The sequence below is a fragment of the Lepidochelys olivacea genome (assembly GCF_965140295.1).
Source record: "Lepidochelys olivacea isolate rLepOli2 genome assembly, chromosome: 6".
Classification (NCBI taxonomy): domain Eukaryota; kingdom Metazoa; phylum Chordata; order Testudines; family Cheloniidae; genus Lepidochelys; species Lepidochelys olivacea.
This window is the reverse complement of record NC_140416.1, coordinates 20,823,761-20,842,342: the sequence shown is the minus strand read 5'-3', so window position 1 is coordinate 20,842,342 and position 18,582 is coordinate 20,823,761. Positions and strand designations below refer to the sequence as shown.

General features: G+C 41.1%; 1 protein-coding gene across 1 annotated transcript in view; it reads left to right on the top strand.

Moving 5' to 3' along the window:
* TOLLIP (toll interacting protein) overlaps positions 1-18,582 on the top strand; it is a 58,004-nt gene that overhangs the window by 17,123 nt on the left and 22,299 nt on the right. The window contains exons 2-5 of the mRNA XM_084630015.1: positions 3,191-3,340; positions 8,441-8,623; positions 12,605-12,757; positions 14,517-14,607. Coding sequence (XP_084486141.1) covers positions 3,191-3,340; positions 8,441-8,623; positions 12,605-12,757; positions 14,517-14,607 — 577 coding nt within the window. The remainder of the gene's footprint in view (positions 1-3,190; positions 3,341-8,440; positions 8,624-12,604; positions 12,758-14,516; positions 14,608-18,582) is intronic.

The window sequence follows — 18,582 nt, the reverse complement described above, 5'->3', positions numbered from 1 at the left end:
AGAAGCAGACACCCACTAACCAGATGCTATGTATCTTTATAAGGCTTCAGGCCCCAGATATAGTCCCATACTGACAGTCCACACCTAAGTCTCTGAATCAGGTTAGACTTGTATCCAGATGCCTCGGGAGCAACTGCCACCCACTACTTCTCGTCCTTGTTCTGCTTCCTGTTACTGTTATCCCTAGGCTGCAGCTGTAGGCTCCAGCCTGTTTTTTAAAGGGTTAGTACCTTTCCCCATGCGTGTGCTCACGGGCTGTTACAGTTCATGGTTAAGGTTATTATTAGGTCATGGAAGTCACAGAATCCAGTGACTTCCATTGACCTCCGTGACACTTTTTGCCCCAGAGCTAGAGCTCCCAGTCAGACCCACACCCGCAGCTGCCAGCCCCAACACTGATAGGGGGGGACCCTGCAGCTGCCCAACCACAGCGGGGGGCTGGTGGACACAGGATTCTGTGTCTGGGCAGCTGCAGGGTCCCATGCCCGCCACGGCTGGAGTCCCCACTGCCTGCTGGCTGGGCAGCTCTTGGACCCCTTAGAGCTGCCCAGCTGCCGCAGTGGGGGCGAGGGGACCCTGTAGCTCCCACACCCGCAGCAGTGAGGGACCGGGGAGCCCCAGCAGCAGTGGGTGCTGAACCTGCCTACCCCTTTTGTCAGGGATATTTTTATGAAAGTCAGGGACAGGTCATGGGTTTCTGTGAATTTTTGTTTATTACCTGTGACCTGTCCATGACTTTTGCTAAAAATATTTGTGACAAAGTGAAGCGTGGGCTTCATTCGTGGTGCTTTACATATTCTACATTTTGATATAGGCTCTTGGTACTAGAAAAACTGACTCTGGAACTAGGATGTGAACTTTCATATTGTTAAGGGTCAAATAGCAATTATATAAATGTTTAAAATGGATTATCTACTCTTACATTGAAGCTGACTAAACAAGTATTTGAAGTACACCATTATTCTTTGCATATTTCAGGACTAATTCAGCCAAGAAGTAACTGTCACTTCTGGGCCTTAAAAGATCTGAATAAATTCACAGAAACTAAATATTCAAAGCTTCTACAATACAAGACACAGGGCAGTTTTTTGGTTAGTTTTGAGTTTGGGCCTGGCAGAAAACAATGTTGATGGTATTAGGTTTATTAATTGAAACAAACACTGTCCGTGATCACATTTTATCAATGAACACTGGCAACTGAGATGTTTTTACAGGAGATCTTAAATACCATGTTTGCATTCTGCAATTCTTAACTTAAATTGGCAACATGTAGATGGACATTCATGTAGTCTTCCTTACCCCTAGCTTTTTCAATACATTTCAGTCCTGACCTGCTGCCCCTACTGTTGCTGTGATCCTGACAGTCTTGTTTAGGAGCGTCGGCTCTTGCCAAATTACTTTTCATAGTATCTACGAGCTATAGCAGCTATATCTTAAGAAAGCTTGTAATTCTCAAACTGTAGCTTACAGATGTTATAATTTTCTCCAATAAGATCTTGTAGATAAGCATTTGCAAGAATGATGACGTTCCTCATTTTTGTGGGATACTTCTGAGTGTCACCTTTGTCGGGATCTGTAATGTTCTGTAGAAAATGGAGCAATGTGTATAGAAAGTTTTAAAATAGATTCAGGGTCTTTTATTTAGTGCACAATTCATATTATAAATATACAAATATTTTGCCTTTGTAGACTGATAGAGGCTGTTTTACCCATTTCTATTCACTTTTTAAGTTGCTCCGTTTGCTTAGTGGGCTAATTGACACAAGTGGGATAATGTAACTTTAGTCAAGAATCTGTTAATGTGTTTAACTTGATCCTCATGTTCTGAGAGTTTATAATTTTGGCACAACTTTCTCTGAGCTGGGACTTGATATTAAAAATGAAAATATCCCCCTCCCCTCCAATCCATCCAAAAATTAAAACCGATGCTTAATTTGGTTAGCCCGGTATAACTGTCGCTCAGGGATGTCCGGTATAGGTCTGTGGTGTAGATCTGGCCTAAATCTCCTGCTGTCCTCTGATTCTTTCCCCTTACAATACAAACATGCTATAGTCTCTTCCATCTTAAAATCCACCAATGACCCCACTTGTCTTTTCAACTACCATCCCTTCAACTACTGCCCCTTGTCTCTTTCATCTCTAAGGTCAATGAACATACTGTACAATTGCTGTTTGGAGTTCATCTCTTCCAGTTTCGTCCTAGCCCCTCTCCAATCTGACTTCTGCCCCGTGCATGTCTCTGACACTGTCCTAGCTAAAGCTCAGAATCAGCTCCATTTCTCATCCTCTTTGATGAGTCGTTCATCTCTGACAGTCCACCATGGACTACTTGAAATCTTGTCCCCTTTTGGCTTCTGTGAATCTGTAATCTCCTGGTTCTTCTCCAACCTCTAATTGTTCCTGCATTGTGTGTCCTTTGAAAGACACTTCTCATCTCCCCTTCCACTTGCTTTCTGTGGGGGTTCCACAGGGCTTTGTTCTTGGTCCCCTTCTCTTCTCCCTCTACATCTTATCTCTGGGTAATCTCATCCACAAACTAAATATCCACAAAACTCTCTCATTATCCACCTTTAAATCTCACCTCAAACATCTCCTTTGCCAAGATGGCTACAAAAAAACTTGGCAATGAGTAGGCTGATGGTGTGCAGTCACCACTGCTTATCGTGCTGGTCAATATTGTCTTCTTTCCTTGTACTTCCCCCATCTGTCTGTATCCATTGGTTGTCTCGTCTCTTATTTAGATCGTAAGCTTATCAGGGCAGACACTATTTATTTATTTTTTTTTGTTCTGAGTTTGTGCAGCAGCTAGTATAATGGTGTCCTAGTCCAGGACTAGGGCTCTTAGGGAATACTGTTTGTTGTTTGTATTACCGTAGCACCTATCTTTCAAGTGTAATTTAAAATCAAACTTTTAAAATGTGTGATGTGATTTAAATAAAAATATTACCCGCACCCTTCATAACTCAGCACTGATATCCAAAGACCTGCATCATAATGCCATTATAGGTTTCTCCTAAGCATAGCTCATGCAAATTTACCACTTTGTTCATGCCACCAAAATTAGAACAAAATCGTGCTGAAGTGACTTGGTGGCCATTTCTTTAAGTTCTCCTTCCTCCATTTCTTGTTACAGAACCTTTTACCAGTGGAAATGAGCTATAAATTAGAATCTGATTTGTTTGTTCTACAGGTGTATATTGGTGAGCTTCCTCAGGATTTCCTACGTATCACCCCAACACAGCAGCAGCAGCAGATCCAATTGGATGCACAGGCAGCTCAACAGTTACAGTATGGAGGACCGATGGGCACAGTAGGCAGACTCAGCATCACTGTAGTACAGGTATAATTTGTAGCTCTCTTCTAATACATTTGTTAATCTGCTACATCTTCCACCCGTGGCCACCTGAGATCTGATGCTGAAATTGAAGTTGCTACACTAATTGGATAGCATATTTTCCACTAAGTGGCTCTGTGTATTGGTCTCTCATTATGAAATAGGACCTGTACACACAGTTCCTAGCAGTGTTTACATACTAATTGCACAGCATTAACTGTAATGCACAGTACTACAGTTTTCCTATTTAAAATTTCTTGTCAGTATTTACTATTTTGGCCACGTACAGTAATTGAGTGGACGTGTGCTTTGTCATTGGGTTACTAAACCATCAGGAGCAGCAGCTTCCGTAACATCTTTTGTTAAAATAACTTGTGGGCAGAAGCTTTTTTCATCCTGGAATAAGATCAGTTATGCGGGTGTAAAATAAGATACTGTATGACTGCAACTGCAGTTTATAATATTGGTCCTTCCTTAGTGCAGTTGGGGCTGAAGTAGATGATCCCTTCCAGGCCTATGTGTCTGATTCTATTTTTTTTATATATAGATATAGATTAAAAAAAGAATATAGTACTATATCAGTACAATACCTCTCCCATTCTTATTGTATTGTTTTAAATGTTTTAATGTTCAAAGTGAGAAGTTTTGGTGCTCCAGGGACAGTCCCTGGATAACTACTAGTTTCAGAGTAACAGCTGTGTTAGTCTGTATTCTCAAAAAGAAAAGGAGTACTTGTGGCACCTTAGAGACTAACCAATTTGAGCATAAGCTTTCGTGAGCTACAGCTCACTTCATCAGATGCATACTATGGAAAATACAGAAGATGTTTATATACATACAAACCATGAAAAAATGGGTGTTTACCACTACAAAAGGTTTCTTCTCCCCCTACCCCACTCTCCTGCTGGTAATAGGTTATCAAAAGTGATCACTCTCCTTACAAAGTGTATGATAATCAAGGTGGGCCACTTCCAGCACAAATCCAGGGTTTAACAAGAACCTCTGGGGGAGGGGAGGTGGGAAAAAAAAGGGGAAATAGGTTACCTTGCATAATGACTTAGCCACTCCCAGTCTCTATTCAAGCCTAAGTTAATTGTATCTAATTTGCAAATGAATTCCAATTCAACAGTTTCTCGCTGGAGTCTGGATTTGAAGTTTTTTTGTTGTAATATAGCAACTTTCATGCCTGTAATCGCGTGACCGGAGAGACTGAAGTGTTCTCCGACTGGTTTGTGAATGTTATAATTCTTGACATCTGATTTGTGTCCATTTATTCTTTTACGTAGAGACTGTCCAGTTTGACAAATGTACCTGGCAGAGGGGCATTGCTGGCACATGATGGCATATATCACATTGGTGGATGTGCAGGTGAACGAGCCTCTGATAGTGTGGCTGATGTGATTAGGCCCTGTGATGGTGTTCCCTGAATAGATATGTGGGCACAGTTGGCAACGGGCTTTGTTGCAAGGATAGGTTCTTGGGTTAGTGGTTCTGTTGTGTGGTATGTGGTTGCTGGTGAGTATTTGCTTCAGGTTGGGGGGCTGTCTGTAGGCAAGGACTGGCCTGTCTCCCAAGATTTGTCTCCCCACTGACCGCTATTCCTACCTACATGCCTCCAGGTTTCACCCTGACCACACCACACGATCCATCGTCTACAGTCAAGCTCTGCGATACAACCACGTTTGCTCCAACCCCTCAGACAGAGACAAACACCTACAAGATCTCTATCAAGCATTCTTACAACTACAATACCCACCTGCTGAAGTGAAGAAACAGATTGATAGAGCCAGAAGAGTTCCCAGAAGTCACCTACTACAGGACAGGCCTAACAAAGAAAATAACAGAACGCCACTAGCCGTCACCTTCAGCCCCCAACTAAAACCCCTCCAACGCATTATTAAGGATCTACAACCTATCCTGAAGGATGACCCAACACACTCACAAATCTTGGGAGACAGGCCAGTCCTTGCCTACAGACAGCCCCCCAACCTGAAGCAAATACTCACCAGCAACCGCATACCACACAACAGAACCACTAACCCAGGAACCTATCCTTGCAACAAAGCCCATTGCCAACTGTGCCCACATATCTATTCAGGGGACACCATCACAGGGCCTAATAACATCAGCCATGCTATCAGAGGCTCGTTCACCTGCACATCCACCAATGTGATATATGCCATCATGTGCCAGCAGTGCCACTCTGCCATGTACGTTGGTCAAACTGTGATGGTGTTCCCTGAATAGATATGTGGGCACAGTTGGCAACGGGCTTTGTAGCAAGCTTATGCTCAAATAAATTGGTTAGTCTCTAAGGTGCCACAAGTACTCCTTTTCTTTTGCATAACTACTGTATCATCTTAGCCTTCTAAACTTTCCTAGAGATTGAAACTTCTGCATTCGCTTCATTCGACCATTATCTTGCTATCTAGTGTTGGTTAAGTAAACTTTCTGTTTAGGGGTGGGGATATTTGGAAGCCAAGCTCCCAGTATAACTTGACTTATGAAACAATAGTTGGCTTCTGGCTAAGAAATGATGATAAAAGAATATATTGGAGAAGTAGATGTGAGCTACGTTGTGCACGGCTTTGGAAGTGAAGGGAGAGTCCTTATATTTGATACAGAAGGTTAAAGGGAGCAGTTAAAAGAATTTCAGAAGGGTCTGGGTACATTCTAACTGATAGAAAAGGTAAATTATTTTTGGTACAGCCTTTTGGACAGACTGAAGTGAAGTAAGGCAAGGGCCCAAGAGGCCAGAGATGACGAGGTACAAGAAGTTTGGACTATTATCAGACAAAACATTGACATTATTGGAATCTTAAAATATTTTGCTGCTTCACAGAGAAAAATCTTCTGTGCACGTCATTCAGTTAAGAAGTAATGTGATATATTTTGCTAATTTGTTCCCTTGTTACTTGTGGGTTTTTGTGGCTTTTTTTTTAAAAGCCTTTAAAGAGTCATATTGACATTGAGCCAGAACTAAAGAGGAATTAGTGTCAGAGACTCTGCTATTAATGTGTAAGAATACTGAAGTCCCAAGACTTGCTTCTTCTAGTCAGACTTTCATTGCCTTCATTCCAGACACTGTCCATATACATTTGTATATACATTTGTAATATGTAAAAATTTCAAAGGGGAATGACTTAACAGTACACTTTTTCTCATAATCTTTCAGTAACAATGAGTGGTGTAAACCTTGTGGCTTGGGCTCTAAAGCCAAAGGGTGGGGCACTTTATCGGTATAGTAATACTATACTAGTGTAGTGCTCCTAATGTAGAAACAGGTCTACTAGCAAAGCTGCGGTTTGTACCAGTATAGTAAAGCCACTGTCAGTCAGGAATTGTGCCTCTTCATGTCTCTGACCAGCATAGATGTGCCAGCAGAAGTCCATAGTGTAGATGCAACTGTACCAAGATATAGGAGCCTCACATCTGATCAGCTAGTTATAAAACTCCTTAGCGTAGATGAGGCTCAGGCACTACATGAGCTATATGACAGTTTTTATGTGGTGGCAGGGAATTCCAGACTACCTATTAGATGCCAGAGGAACAAAGGCTATAAGCCACAAATGAATTTTGGACTCCCATTTTGTTCGAGTGCTGTTGGTTTTCTTGAGATATAGTCCCTACCCAGGGAATTAATCTTAAATAAACACAATACAATTCTAATACAATGCACAGGGTGAATTTATTTTAAAGCAGAGAGGGGATTTAATTTACTAGAGATACGAGTGTTACAACACTTCTTTGTGGCAGACTGTTACACACACTCTTAGATATTACTAAGGTGGATTGATTTAAATCAGTAAGCTGGAAAGTCTTCATTTAAATCATTGACTTTAATTGTGTGTTTTCATTTGTATTTTCAGTTATTTTCCTAAAGAGATCTTGATTCTCATTGGTTGGTAACCATTAAAACATGTTGGTTTGCCACTAAATATAGTACAGCTGTCAAGCTATTTAAAAAAAGTAATCGTGATTAATCGCAGTTCTAATGACACTGTTAAAGAATAACAGAATACAATTTTTTTGTTTTCTATATTTTCAAATATATTGATTTCAATTACAACAGGATACAAAATGTACAGTGCTCACTTTATATTTATTACAAATATTTGCACTGTAAAAAAATGAACAAAAGAAATAGTATTTCAGTTCACCTCATACAAGTATTGTAGTGCAATCTCTTTATCATGAAAGTTGAATTTACAAATGTAGAACTATAATTTTTACATAACTCCCTTCAGCTGAGTGAGCCCTTGTTTGCAAAAGAGGGTGGATTTTACCTCTGGGATTGGACATGCAGCCGGAGAGGAGAGGCTGGTACAGGGAGACTGAGCTCACCAGGCCCTTGTTCTCTGTGGCAGTGTTTCTGAATCTTTGTGCTGGCGACCCTATTGGGACTTAAAAAAACAAAACAAAAAACCTCTCCCTCCCTCCCTCTCCCCCCCAAAAGAAAAAAAAAATTGTGACCTCCCCCATACATTCAGCCCTGGGGGATGCAGGGCTCTGGGGCTCCCATGCCCCCCTTCCCATCCAGAGGTATGTGATTAACATGTTAAAAAAATGAATGCGTTAATTTTGTTTACAGTTAATTGCAGGTGTTAACTGCAATCGACAGTCGTCAAATATAGCCTTTACACTAAATTCGTTGCTTTTTGCGAACCACATTTATTTAGGCAGTTGTATAGCTTATCCTAGAATGATAGCATCAGAGAAATGTAGGGCTGGAAGTGACCTTGAAGTCAAGTCCAGCCCACTACACTAAGGCAGGACCAAGTAAACATAGACTATCCGTGGCTGGTGTCCAGCCTGTAAAAACCTCTTATGATGGGGATTTCACAACCTCCCTTGGAAAGCCTATTCCAGAGCTAGAAAGATGTTTTTCCTAATATCTAACCTAACTCTGCCTTGCTCTACCCCTGAGGATTGCTTTTTTTATTTGAGCCTCTGTCCACATCATAGGTGGGCCCAGTCAGTATCCCCTTTCGATTGTGACAGACTTCTTCTAAACTAATATAGTTTCATTTCATAAGAATTAATAAAGAAAATGGCAAACTTAATTTTATTTTCTTCTTCTTTTATTCCTTTTTGGTTTCTTCCCAGGCAAAACTGGCAAAGAACTATGGTATGACCCGCATGGATCCATACTGTCGGGTACGGCTTGGCTATGCTGTGTATGAAACTCCTACAGCACACAATGGAGCCAAAAACCCACGCTGGAACAAAGTTATTCAGTGCACTGTTCCCCCGGGTGTGGACTCTTTCTATCTTGAGATATTTGATGAGGTTAGAATTTTATTTGTGCTTTGCTGGTTTGAGGTTGGTGTGGGACCTTACAAAGCCGGACTGAGGTGACGTAGCCCAGTGATGTATACCGGCACCTGGAATGTTTCGGGTTTTTTTTGTGGTGGATCACACTTTCACAAATTTCTTTTCAACCACAACAGGTAGAGGTACTGTCTCTAATGAGAGCTGAGATTCTGATATAATTGTATGAGTTCTGGAGGGATGAGATAGGGGTTGTGAGAAGGTTATGTTAGCCTTAAAATCAAGCGGTTTCTGAATACTCTAATGCTAAACTACAGTGCAGTACCTGAGGAGCATTCTTTTATTCTGCACTTCATACTAAAAATAGGCTGCTCATGCAGTTCTGTGGGAGATAATGTTGCAAGACTTTTCAAATCCGATTATAGCTTTAATCCAAGATGTAAGAGTTTTGGTGACAGTAAATCAGTTAAATGTAGAATAATCTTTGTAGACAAATTTGAATTAAAAAATGATTCCATCAAGAGGTTCTAGTGAGTAAAATTCATTTTACATGATTATGAGCCGGAATCCCAGGTTCACATCACGTTTTCTCCTTGCAACTATAATTTCCTCCTGGTTCTTTCTGCTGCCGCCGCCTCCCACTTTACTCATTGAATATCGTTTCCTCCCAGCTCCCCTCTGCTGCTTGTACTTACTATCCTTGGTGTCTAAAACTTTCCCTACTGCTCCTGGTGCATGTGTGGGAGAGACAGTAGCATTAGAAAGCTATCTATAACGGTAACATGTTAGAATCTTGTACCTTACAGGTATAAAATCACATCTTTGGGTTTTCATAGTTTTCAAGATTTTTCTTTCAGTATAATTGTCTTATGTGAAGGTGGCCAATCTTCTGGCTATCAAGTGCTGGATAGTGTACTTTGGAACCCTAAACTACTCAAGCTCCTGAATGGTCATGGTAGAGAGTACCAGGGTTCTCAATGAATAGATGCCATCGGTGTCTCCTTTGAGAGGAATCAGCCATCCCACCTGAATAACCTGACCAGCAATGAAGAAATCATCCCTTTACACAAGAGACCTCACACACTGTCTTCCCTTTTCTGAGCAAACTATCAAGAAGCAAAACCTTCCGTTCTGTTGGTATTCTGGATTCCTCTGTTAGGGTTCAAGACTTAACATGGTACTTAACGCTTGTTCTTGTGGGTGATCACCTGCCCACAGACAAGGAAGTACATCTGTACTCAACTTACTGGATTTCTGACACTTGATATTGTTGATGACCAAATTACTCCTGTCCTGGTCTCAAGAAGCTGCAGAGCCAAACGGAAACACAGTGAAATGGCTTAGGTCCTTCCTCCTTGGACTGAATCCAGAGGATTATTGGTGGGCATTTGATCTCCAGGGCTTTCCATCTGCAGAATTCAATAAGGTTTAATTCTCTCCCCTCATGTTATTCAACATCTGTATGAAAACATTAGGAGAGTTCTCATTTACACCAAATGTAAATAGGTCCATTTCTCAGTACATAAGTGAAATTGGCTGCCTACAAAGCAGCTGTCTTAATCTGGAACCCAGACAAGACTAAGGTGGTGCTGGTGGGAGAACTTGCTTACTTTTGTAGCATGCGCCACTATCAAGGGCATTTTTCCTTCAGAATAAGTTGGATGCCTAGATAACCACAGACAAATAACTGGTGACCCTATAGGACTCAGACCTGACTGTGGTGGTCTGTGCATTCGTGACTTCCTGCCTTGATTACGAAATTTGTTAGATGTAGAAATGAAACCACATTCCCTTAAAAAGCTTCATCTGGTTTAAAAAAAAATGCAATAGCCCATCTACTTAACAAAACTGTTCACTTTGAACATGTGCTTCGCTGTCTGCGCTGACAGCCTCTTGAATAAAAAATAAAAATAATTTTCATGGGAGATGTATTCCTTTGGAACAATGGCTCTGTGGTGGATATGTGGAAGCTTGTGATTGCAGGAGACAGAACTTTCACAGGAGCTGGACCTGTGGAACTCACTCCCACAAGAGAAATGACCAACATCCTCACTAATAATTCGACAACTACACACATCTCATTTCTGCCTAGTTCACCCTCAGTTTCTCCACACAGGCCCATGCATGTGCACACAAGAGAATCCCTACAAACTAATCAAGGTTTATCTTTTGCATTCGAGGAATGAAAAATATGTATTTTCTATCTTTAGATACTTGATAGGTACTCACATACTGTGGTATTAGGAATCATAAAAGAGATGTGGATGCATATATGGTGAGTGAATAGAGATGATCACAAATGAATCAAAGCATATGCTTCCTTAAAAAGGAGGCAATGTTGGTAGGCTCTCTAACTTTTTGTATTACTTATACGTTTTCTGCCCTCACACACAAGTTTTTCTGCAGCTCTACCAGTAGTAGAAAGTGGTAAGGAAATATTCTACTCTAGCAAATTTATCTAGCACTGGTTTTAGTAAGTCTGTTTTGGCTTAGAGAATCGTAACCAAACAGGTATTTCCACATCTGATTTTTATCTAGTCTATCTTACTGCCATTGTGTGATTGCGCCTTACAGTATGTTTTTCATTGCTTTTGTCCAGTTTTGGGTTAAATGTGTCAAGCAGTTGGGCTTTCACTGCTTCCTGTTTGGAAGATTAATTTTGTCCTCTCTCCAAAGAAAATTGATGTGAACAGTCAAGGCATTCAAAAGTAAAACTGGTTTTTCTGGGGGTGGATTTGGAGGCTTCACTTCGGGATTCCAACTGTAGGGAACAATTTTCTGTGCAACAGAGTTGGCAGTTTCCCAGGAAAAATTAATTGAGGATGGTGCAGGTAAATACCATCTTAAACCCAGTTTAAACCTGGAAATTGGGAAGAATAATTGCATCAGTGTCCTGCAAGTTCAGCAACCATAGAACAAATCTTTTCAAACTAGATACATCCATTGAAAAGTGAGGAATAGGTCCACTACATCAAAGTTGGTCTGCTGCTGCCAAATGCTACGAAACCAAATGGCCCTGGACCGGTAGTCTGCAATTCTGCATGCTTCTGATTGTTTAATGCTTCAAGCCTACAACTCTGCTTTGTTGTTTTCTATAATGGAATGTTTTTGCCTCTTGTTTAATATAATAATGAAAACTGAAATGAGTCATGACATGTATAACTTCCTCGAGAAAATACCAAACCAAAAATATACACACACTCTGATCTATATTATGACTATATTAGTATTGTGCCCACTGCAGTTTACTTTTTATTTGTATAGTCCTAAATTAATCTATGAATCTATTGCCTTATGTAACCACAATTTGAATAAAACTAAGTGCAATGTGGTGTGCATTAACAAAACAATTTTGAAAAATAGGAAATGCCTTAAGCTGGGACTAACTAGTTTTTTCCTGGACTGTAAAAACATGTCTGGTAAATGCCAGGTCATCTTTGCTGTCTAAAGAGCAAAATTTTTTCCCCTCAAGTTGGTTTCCAGTTTTATGTAGTTTGGATCCTTTAGTGAGGATAAATGGGTGGCTAGTAGTTCAAAATAGCAGTAGTTCAACTAGAGGCATTCAGATCAATCAGCATTTGAGAACCTACAATATATATCACTTTGGAGCTGCTGTCAGTGCAGTCCATACTGATGCTAATGTTGCAATTGTTTAGCACGTTCCATCTGTGGATAGGAGAGTAATAAGCTGTCTCTGGCTGCCCTGTCGCAACTCCCCACGCTGAAAAGCCATAGTCCCTCTTTTAAAAAGTACTTAGACGTATTCTTACTGGAATACAATATTCAGTAGGGAAAAATCTTTGCAGGGAATACTGGCTGAACAACCTAGTGTTTAATTTCTGCTGTCAAAGTTGTGTTGCAAAGGATGGCTTAAAACTGAACTGGGTAAAATGTGACACTGAGACTTGTTCAAAGAACGTTAATCAGAAATCGTGTTCAGGAATTTTTTTTGAAGGCTGCGAGTTTGATCAGAAATATTTTATTTCTAATGCCTTTCAGCGAGCCTTTTCAATGGATGACCGCATCGCCTGGACACACATTACTATTCCTGAGTCTCTGAAACAAGGAAAGGTGGAGGATGAGTGGTATAGCCTGAGTGGAAGGCAGGGTGATGACAAAGAAGGAATGATTAACCTGGTCATGTCGTATACGGTAAGCCAAATGCGTGTTTGCCCTCAGGATATGGAGGGTGGCTTTCTTAGGGATGGGAACAGAGGAGAAGTCTGACATGGTTTTACTGAGCTGTTCTATTATGTTTTGTCATGTTGATTTTATATTGTTGACGACTATTGATATAGTTATTAGTTAATATTTTAACTGTCCTATCAATAAACACTACCATTCTTCTCAGTGAGATAGCTGGACGTTGCACTTGCTGTATAGCATGTTATCCTAAAAGGTGGGCACACCATGAGTTGAAAGAAGAAAAATGGTATCCAGATTCTTTGAGGCTCTTCATATTTCCTGATTTTCCAAAAAGACAAGTCCTCCATGCTGTTCTGTCTACAGCTGAAGTTTAGTTTTTCCAACTGTGTGAAACTGTTGCTGCTTGTATAACAATATAACCCTTCACCCCTACAAGCTTTCTAAGTAACCTGAACTGTAGTATTCCTGATTGTTTGAGTAGGCTTAACTAATCATTCTTCACTTCGACGGTGATCAAAGTGATTTTCAGTGCTCCTATAATGACTAGTTTTAATCTTTTAGGTTGAAGGCACAGACAGCTCAAAATTCACAATGAACTTTTACTTTCACATGGAAGACTGTAGGTTTTATATTACAAGCACAAGAGTAAAGACAGATGTTCCAGATCAGATTAATGCTCAACCGGAGACTTTCAAATTTCATAACATCAAAAGTCATACAAGGCTAAGAATAGGTTAAAAGAACCTTTTGCAAGGGGAAGATTCTGGGAAATCTTTGTGTTGGAAAAATTAGATGGCTTTTGGTCCAGAAGGCACTCTTCAGATGGGGGGACTTTACCACTTGTACTTACAGTGAGTGGTGGAACTACTCTTAAGTACTACTGATTGGGGAGTAAGGGTGGTAGAACTTAACCAAGAAGCACTCTGCAAACTCAGGACCAACTTGATCCTGGGTTTGACTTGTTCAGAACTTTGGGATCCAAATTATTGTTATTGATCATGACAGATTCCACCATGTTTACAAACAGTTTAGATCACTAAAGGTAGGTATTGAATGATTTAAGCACTGCCTGCAAAAATTGCCAATTAGAAAAGAGAAAAAATAAATGAACAAGATCAGAGAGCTCAAGGAGCCTTGGACGATATTAACCTTTAAAACACTATACAAGATGCAGTACACCCCCTTGTGGACATGGATAATATGATTTTTTTATCTTTGATCAGTGAGAATATTAGTATTAATGGAAGTTGTAAAGTGTCTAAATTGAGACTGCTTTAAACCAAATATTCACATTCTTTGGCTCATCTAAATTAATCCAGTTGGGCTCACTTGATTTTGAGAAATTGCTTCCTTTTTAAATAGTAATGGATTAAAGTTGTTTATATAGAATTTACTCTATTGAAAAACTTTACAATTTGTGAAATGAAGTAGAATTCATGAACAGATATACAGAAGTTTGGAAATTCAGATTATTTCCTCCTACTTACTAATGAATACCTCATTTTTATCTGGGAATTGTTACAAAAAGCTAGCTTAATTTGACATGGCTTCCTGGATTATAGATTCATTCCTTCAAATGGCAATTCATTTTGAGTACTCACATTGACTTCCTGAAAAGTGATATTAATATCTATTATTGCCAACAAACTGTGTGCTGTACTAGTCAATGTAAAGTGACTAGCAAGACTTGAAGGTTTTGCTCAAATGCATTGTCAACTTTAGTTGTGTGTTAACTGGTTTTTTTTGTCATCCATTTGGTATTAAGTCCATACCAGCTGCCATGATGATGCAGCCGCAGCCAGTGGTCCTGATGCCCACAATATACCAGCAAGGAGTTGGATATGTACCTATTGCAGGTATGTTCTCCATCCTTCCTTAAGGGTTTTGGAAAATTATTTTGGAGGTCTGACAGAATAATTACTGAATTTCTCTTGTGTTCTGTGTACCGGGAGGTTGGCAGTGTCTGTTATATGGTCCTTTCTCAACTGTGTAATGTTGAGGGGGAGAGGGAAGGCAGGAGAGCAACCAAACCCAAATAGGGAGTCAGCTTTTGGTCTAAATGATTTACATTGCGTTAACTAAAGATGTGATTTGTAAACTGGGTTAGTTAAATCAGTGCAAAAGGCTTATTTAGGTTTAAACCAAGACTAGTCTACACATGAGTTATTCCGGAATAAGGTAGGGTATGAATTTAAAGCAGAATAGCTCTTCCAGAATAACTCCATACATAGACAAGCTCTAAATAGATTAGAAATCTGTTTAACTTAAACTGAAATACAATTGTCTGAATATTGTGTATAAACAATACTACTTTGTTGTGTGGACAAGGCCTTAGGCTGGCACAGTGGAAGCTCCCATCTTCATATGTTGGACGGGTTGTCAGTACCATAGGCAAGGTTCAGACTGAGAGTCTAAAAAGTGGTGGTGTGCTACACAGTCCCAGAGTAGCAGGATGTTCCTGCAGTGACATAGTTAATGCTGTTGTTGAAGTCATCCATTAAAGCTTAAGATTTAGTGCCTTTGAAATGAATTGGGGAAGTTCACACCTCTCTCATTGCTCTTATTTGTCTGTGCATACTCACTCAGGTAGTGCTTGCATCAATTCAATTTCATCTATAATGCTTAGTCGCTCTTTTTAAATTAGTTTAAATTCTGTGGAAATTCAGATGCTGCCAGAGAAATACTAAGATAGTATGCTGGCTACTACCAGCTCAGATGGATCCCTTACCTGAACCCACCAGAGATTGGGAGCATCATGGAGATCACTTGCATTGGAGGTTAAGGAAGAGGGGGGTGCTCTCTATTCCATATTCCAATTTCTCATTCTAGAGTAGGGCCAAGGGAAGTAGGTGCAATGGGGAATTCCCAAGGCACTGTGGTGCGGAGGAGGAATCTTCCCCATAGGCCACAGCAGAGCTGCTCTGCAACTTGGGAATCTTGCCACAGGACTTAAGTAGTTTGCTTTGTGTTTGTGCTCATCTTCCCAAGAGGATTTGTCAGTGGATCTATATGGCAGCAGATCAACTGGTCCCCAGCTTCCTTCTCCACAGTGGTGTACAGGAAGTTTCCATGGATCTGGGATCTGTTACTCAGGGAGTCTGGGCTCCTGTAGACTCCCCAAATCCTCTCTTGTGTAGCAGAACTGCACCACTTCTACTCTGTTGGCAGAGTCTTCTGTGCTCACAGAGGGACAGAATCTACCCATGAGTGCACTTCTTTGCAATAGCATGCAGAAGAAAGTTATTTAAAGTAGCAGCCCAGAATACACAAGTAGCTGAAGACCAACTTTTTCTTCAGAGGGTTTAACAGACTTTCTCTGCTGAAATTCACTGCACTATTGTACACAACTGAGACAATGAGAGAGCCTATACATTGAAGCAGAGGCCCTTTATTTTTGTAAAAAAGTAGTAAAAATCAATTATAGACTGTGAAATTGCCTTTCAAACTTCAGAAGCAGCACTAAATTATTTAATAGGCTTTTTGTGGTATTTTATTTCTCACATGACATGGTGTTTAAAAGCTTCATTCTGGTATAATATGGACATGGATTGAGGTGCAGTAGCTACTCTAATATAATGTCAGTAGGTGTACATCGAAGGGAAAGACTGAATTCAGTATGGGTTTTTTGGTTTAAGTTTAATAAATGCATTCAAGTCCATGTGAATAAGTGACAGAATGGATAGGGCATAGAATATCAGGGTTGGAAGAGACCTCAGGAGGTCATCTAGTCCAGCCCCCTGCTCAGAGCAGGACCGATCCCCAATTAAATCATCCCAGCCAGGGTTTTGTCAAGCCTGACCTTAAAAACTTCTAAGGAAGGAGATTCCACCACCTCCCTAGGTAACGCATTCCAGTGTTTCACCACCCTCCTAGTGAAAAAGTTTTTCCTAATATCCAACCTAAATCTCCCCCACTGCAACTTGAGACCATTACTCCTTGTCCTGTCATCTGCTATCACTGAGAATAGTCTAGATCCATCCTCTTTGGAACCACCTTTTAGGTAGTTGAAAGCAGCTATCAAATCCCCCCTCATCTCTCTCCAATTTTTCCACATCCTTCTTGTAGTGTGGGGCCCAAAACTGGACACAGTACTCCAGATGAGGCCTCACCAATGTCGAATAGAGGGGAACGATCACGTCCCTCAGTCTGCTGGCAATGCCCCTACTTATACATCCCAAAATGCCATTGGCCTTCTTGGCAGCAAGGGCACACTGTTGACTCATATCCAGCTTCTCGTCCACTGTAACGCCTAGGTCCTTTTCTGCAGAACTGCTGCCGAGTCATTCAGTCCCTAGTCTGTAGCGGTGCATTGGATTCTTCCGTCCTAAGTACAAGACTCTGCACTTGTCCTTGTTGAACCTCATCAGATTTCTTTTGGCCCAATCCTCTAATTTGTCTAGGGCCCTCTGTATTCTATCCCTACCCTCCAGCATATCACCTCTCCTCCCAGTTTAGTGTCATCTGCAAACTTGCTGAGGGTGCAATCCACACCATCCTCCAGATCATTTATGAAGATATTGAACAAAACCGGCCCCAGGACCGACCCTTGGGGCACTCCACTTGGTACCGGCTGCCAACTAGACATGGAGCCATTGATCACTACCTGTTGAGCCCGACAATCTAGCCAGCTTTCTATCCACCTTATGGTCCATTCATCCAGCCCATACTTCTTTAACTTGCTGGCAAGAATAGTGTGGGAGACAGTGTCAAAAGCTTTGCTAAAGTCAAGAAACAACACATCCACCGCTTTCCCCTCATGCACAGAGCCAGTTATCTCGTGCATGACTTGCCCTTGGTGAGTCCATGTTGACTGTTCCTGATCACTTTCCTCTAAGTGCTTCAGAATTGACTCCTTGAGGACCTGCTCCATGATTTTTCCAGGGACTGAGGTGAGGCTGACTGGCCTGTAGTTCCCAGGATCCTCCTCCTTCCCTTTTTTGAAGATGGGCACTACATTAGCCTTTTTCCAGTCATCCGGGACTTCCCCCGATCACCATGAGTTTTCAAAGATAATGGTCAATGGCTCTGCAATCACATCCGTCAACTCCTTTAGCACTCTCGGATGCAACGCAGCCGGCCCCATGGACTTGTGCATGTCCAGCTTTTCTAAATAGTCCCGAACCACTTCTTTCTCCACAAAGGGCTGGTCACCTCCTCCCCATGCTGTGCTGCCCAGTGCAGTAGTCTGGGAGCTGACCTTATTCATAAAGGCAGAGGCAAAAAAAGCATTGAGTACATTAGCTTTTTCCACATCCTCTGTCACTAGGTTGCCTCCCTCATTCAGTAAGGGGCCCACACTTTCCTTGACTTTCTTCTTGTTGCTAACATACCTGAAGAAACCCTTCTTGTTATTCTTAACATCTTGTTAGCTGCAACTCCAGGTGTGATTTGGCCTTCCTGATTTCACTCCTGCATCCCCAAGCAATATTTTTATACTCATCCCCAGTCATTTGTCCAATCTTTCACTTCTTGTAAGCTTCTTTTTTGTGTTCAAGATCATCAAGGATTTCACTGTTAAGCCAAGCTGGTTGCCTGCCATATTTACTATTCTTTCTACACATCGGGATGGTTTGTCCCTGTAACCTCAATAAGGATTCTTTAAAATACAGCCAGCTCTCCTGGACTCCTTTCCCCCTCATGTTATTCTCCCAGGGGATCTTGCCCATCAGTTCCCTGAGGGAGTCAGTCTGCTTTTCTGAAGTCCAGGGTCCGTATTCTGCTGCTTTCCTTTCTTCCGTGTGTCAGGATCCTGAACTTGACCATCTCATGGTCACTGCCTCCTAGGTTCCCATCCACTTTAGCTTCCCCTACTAATTCTTCCTGGTTTGTGA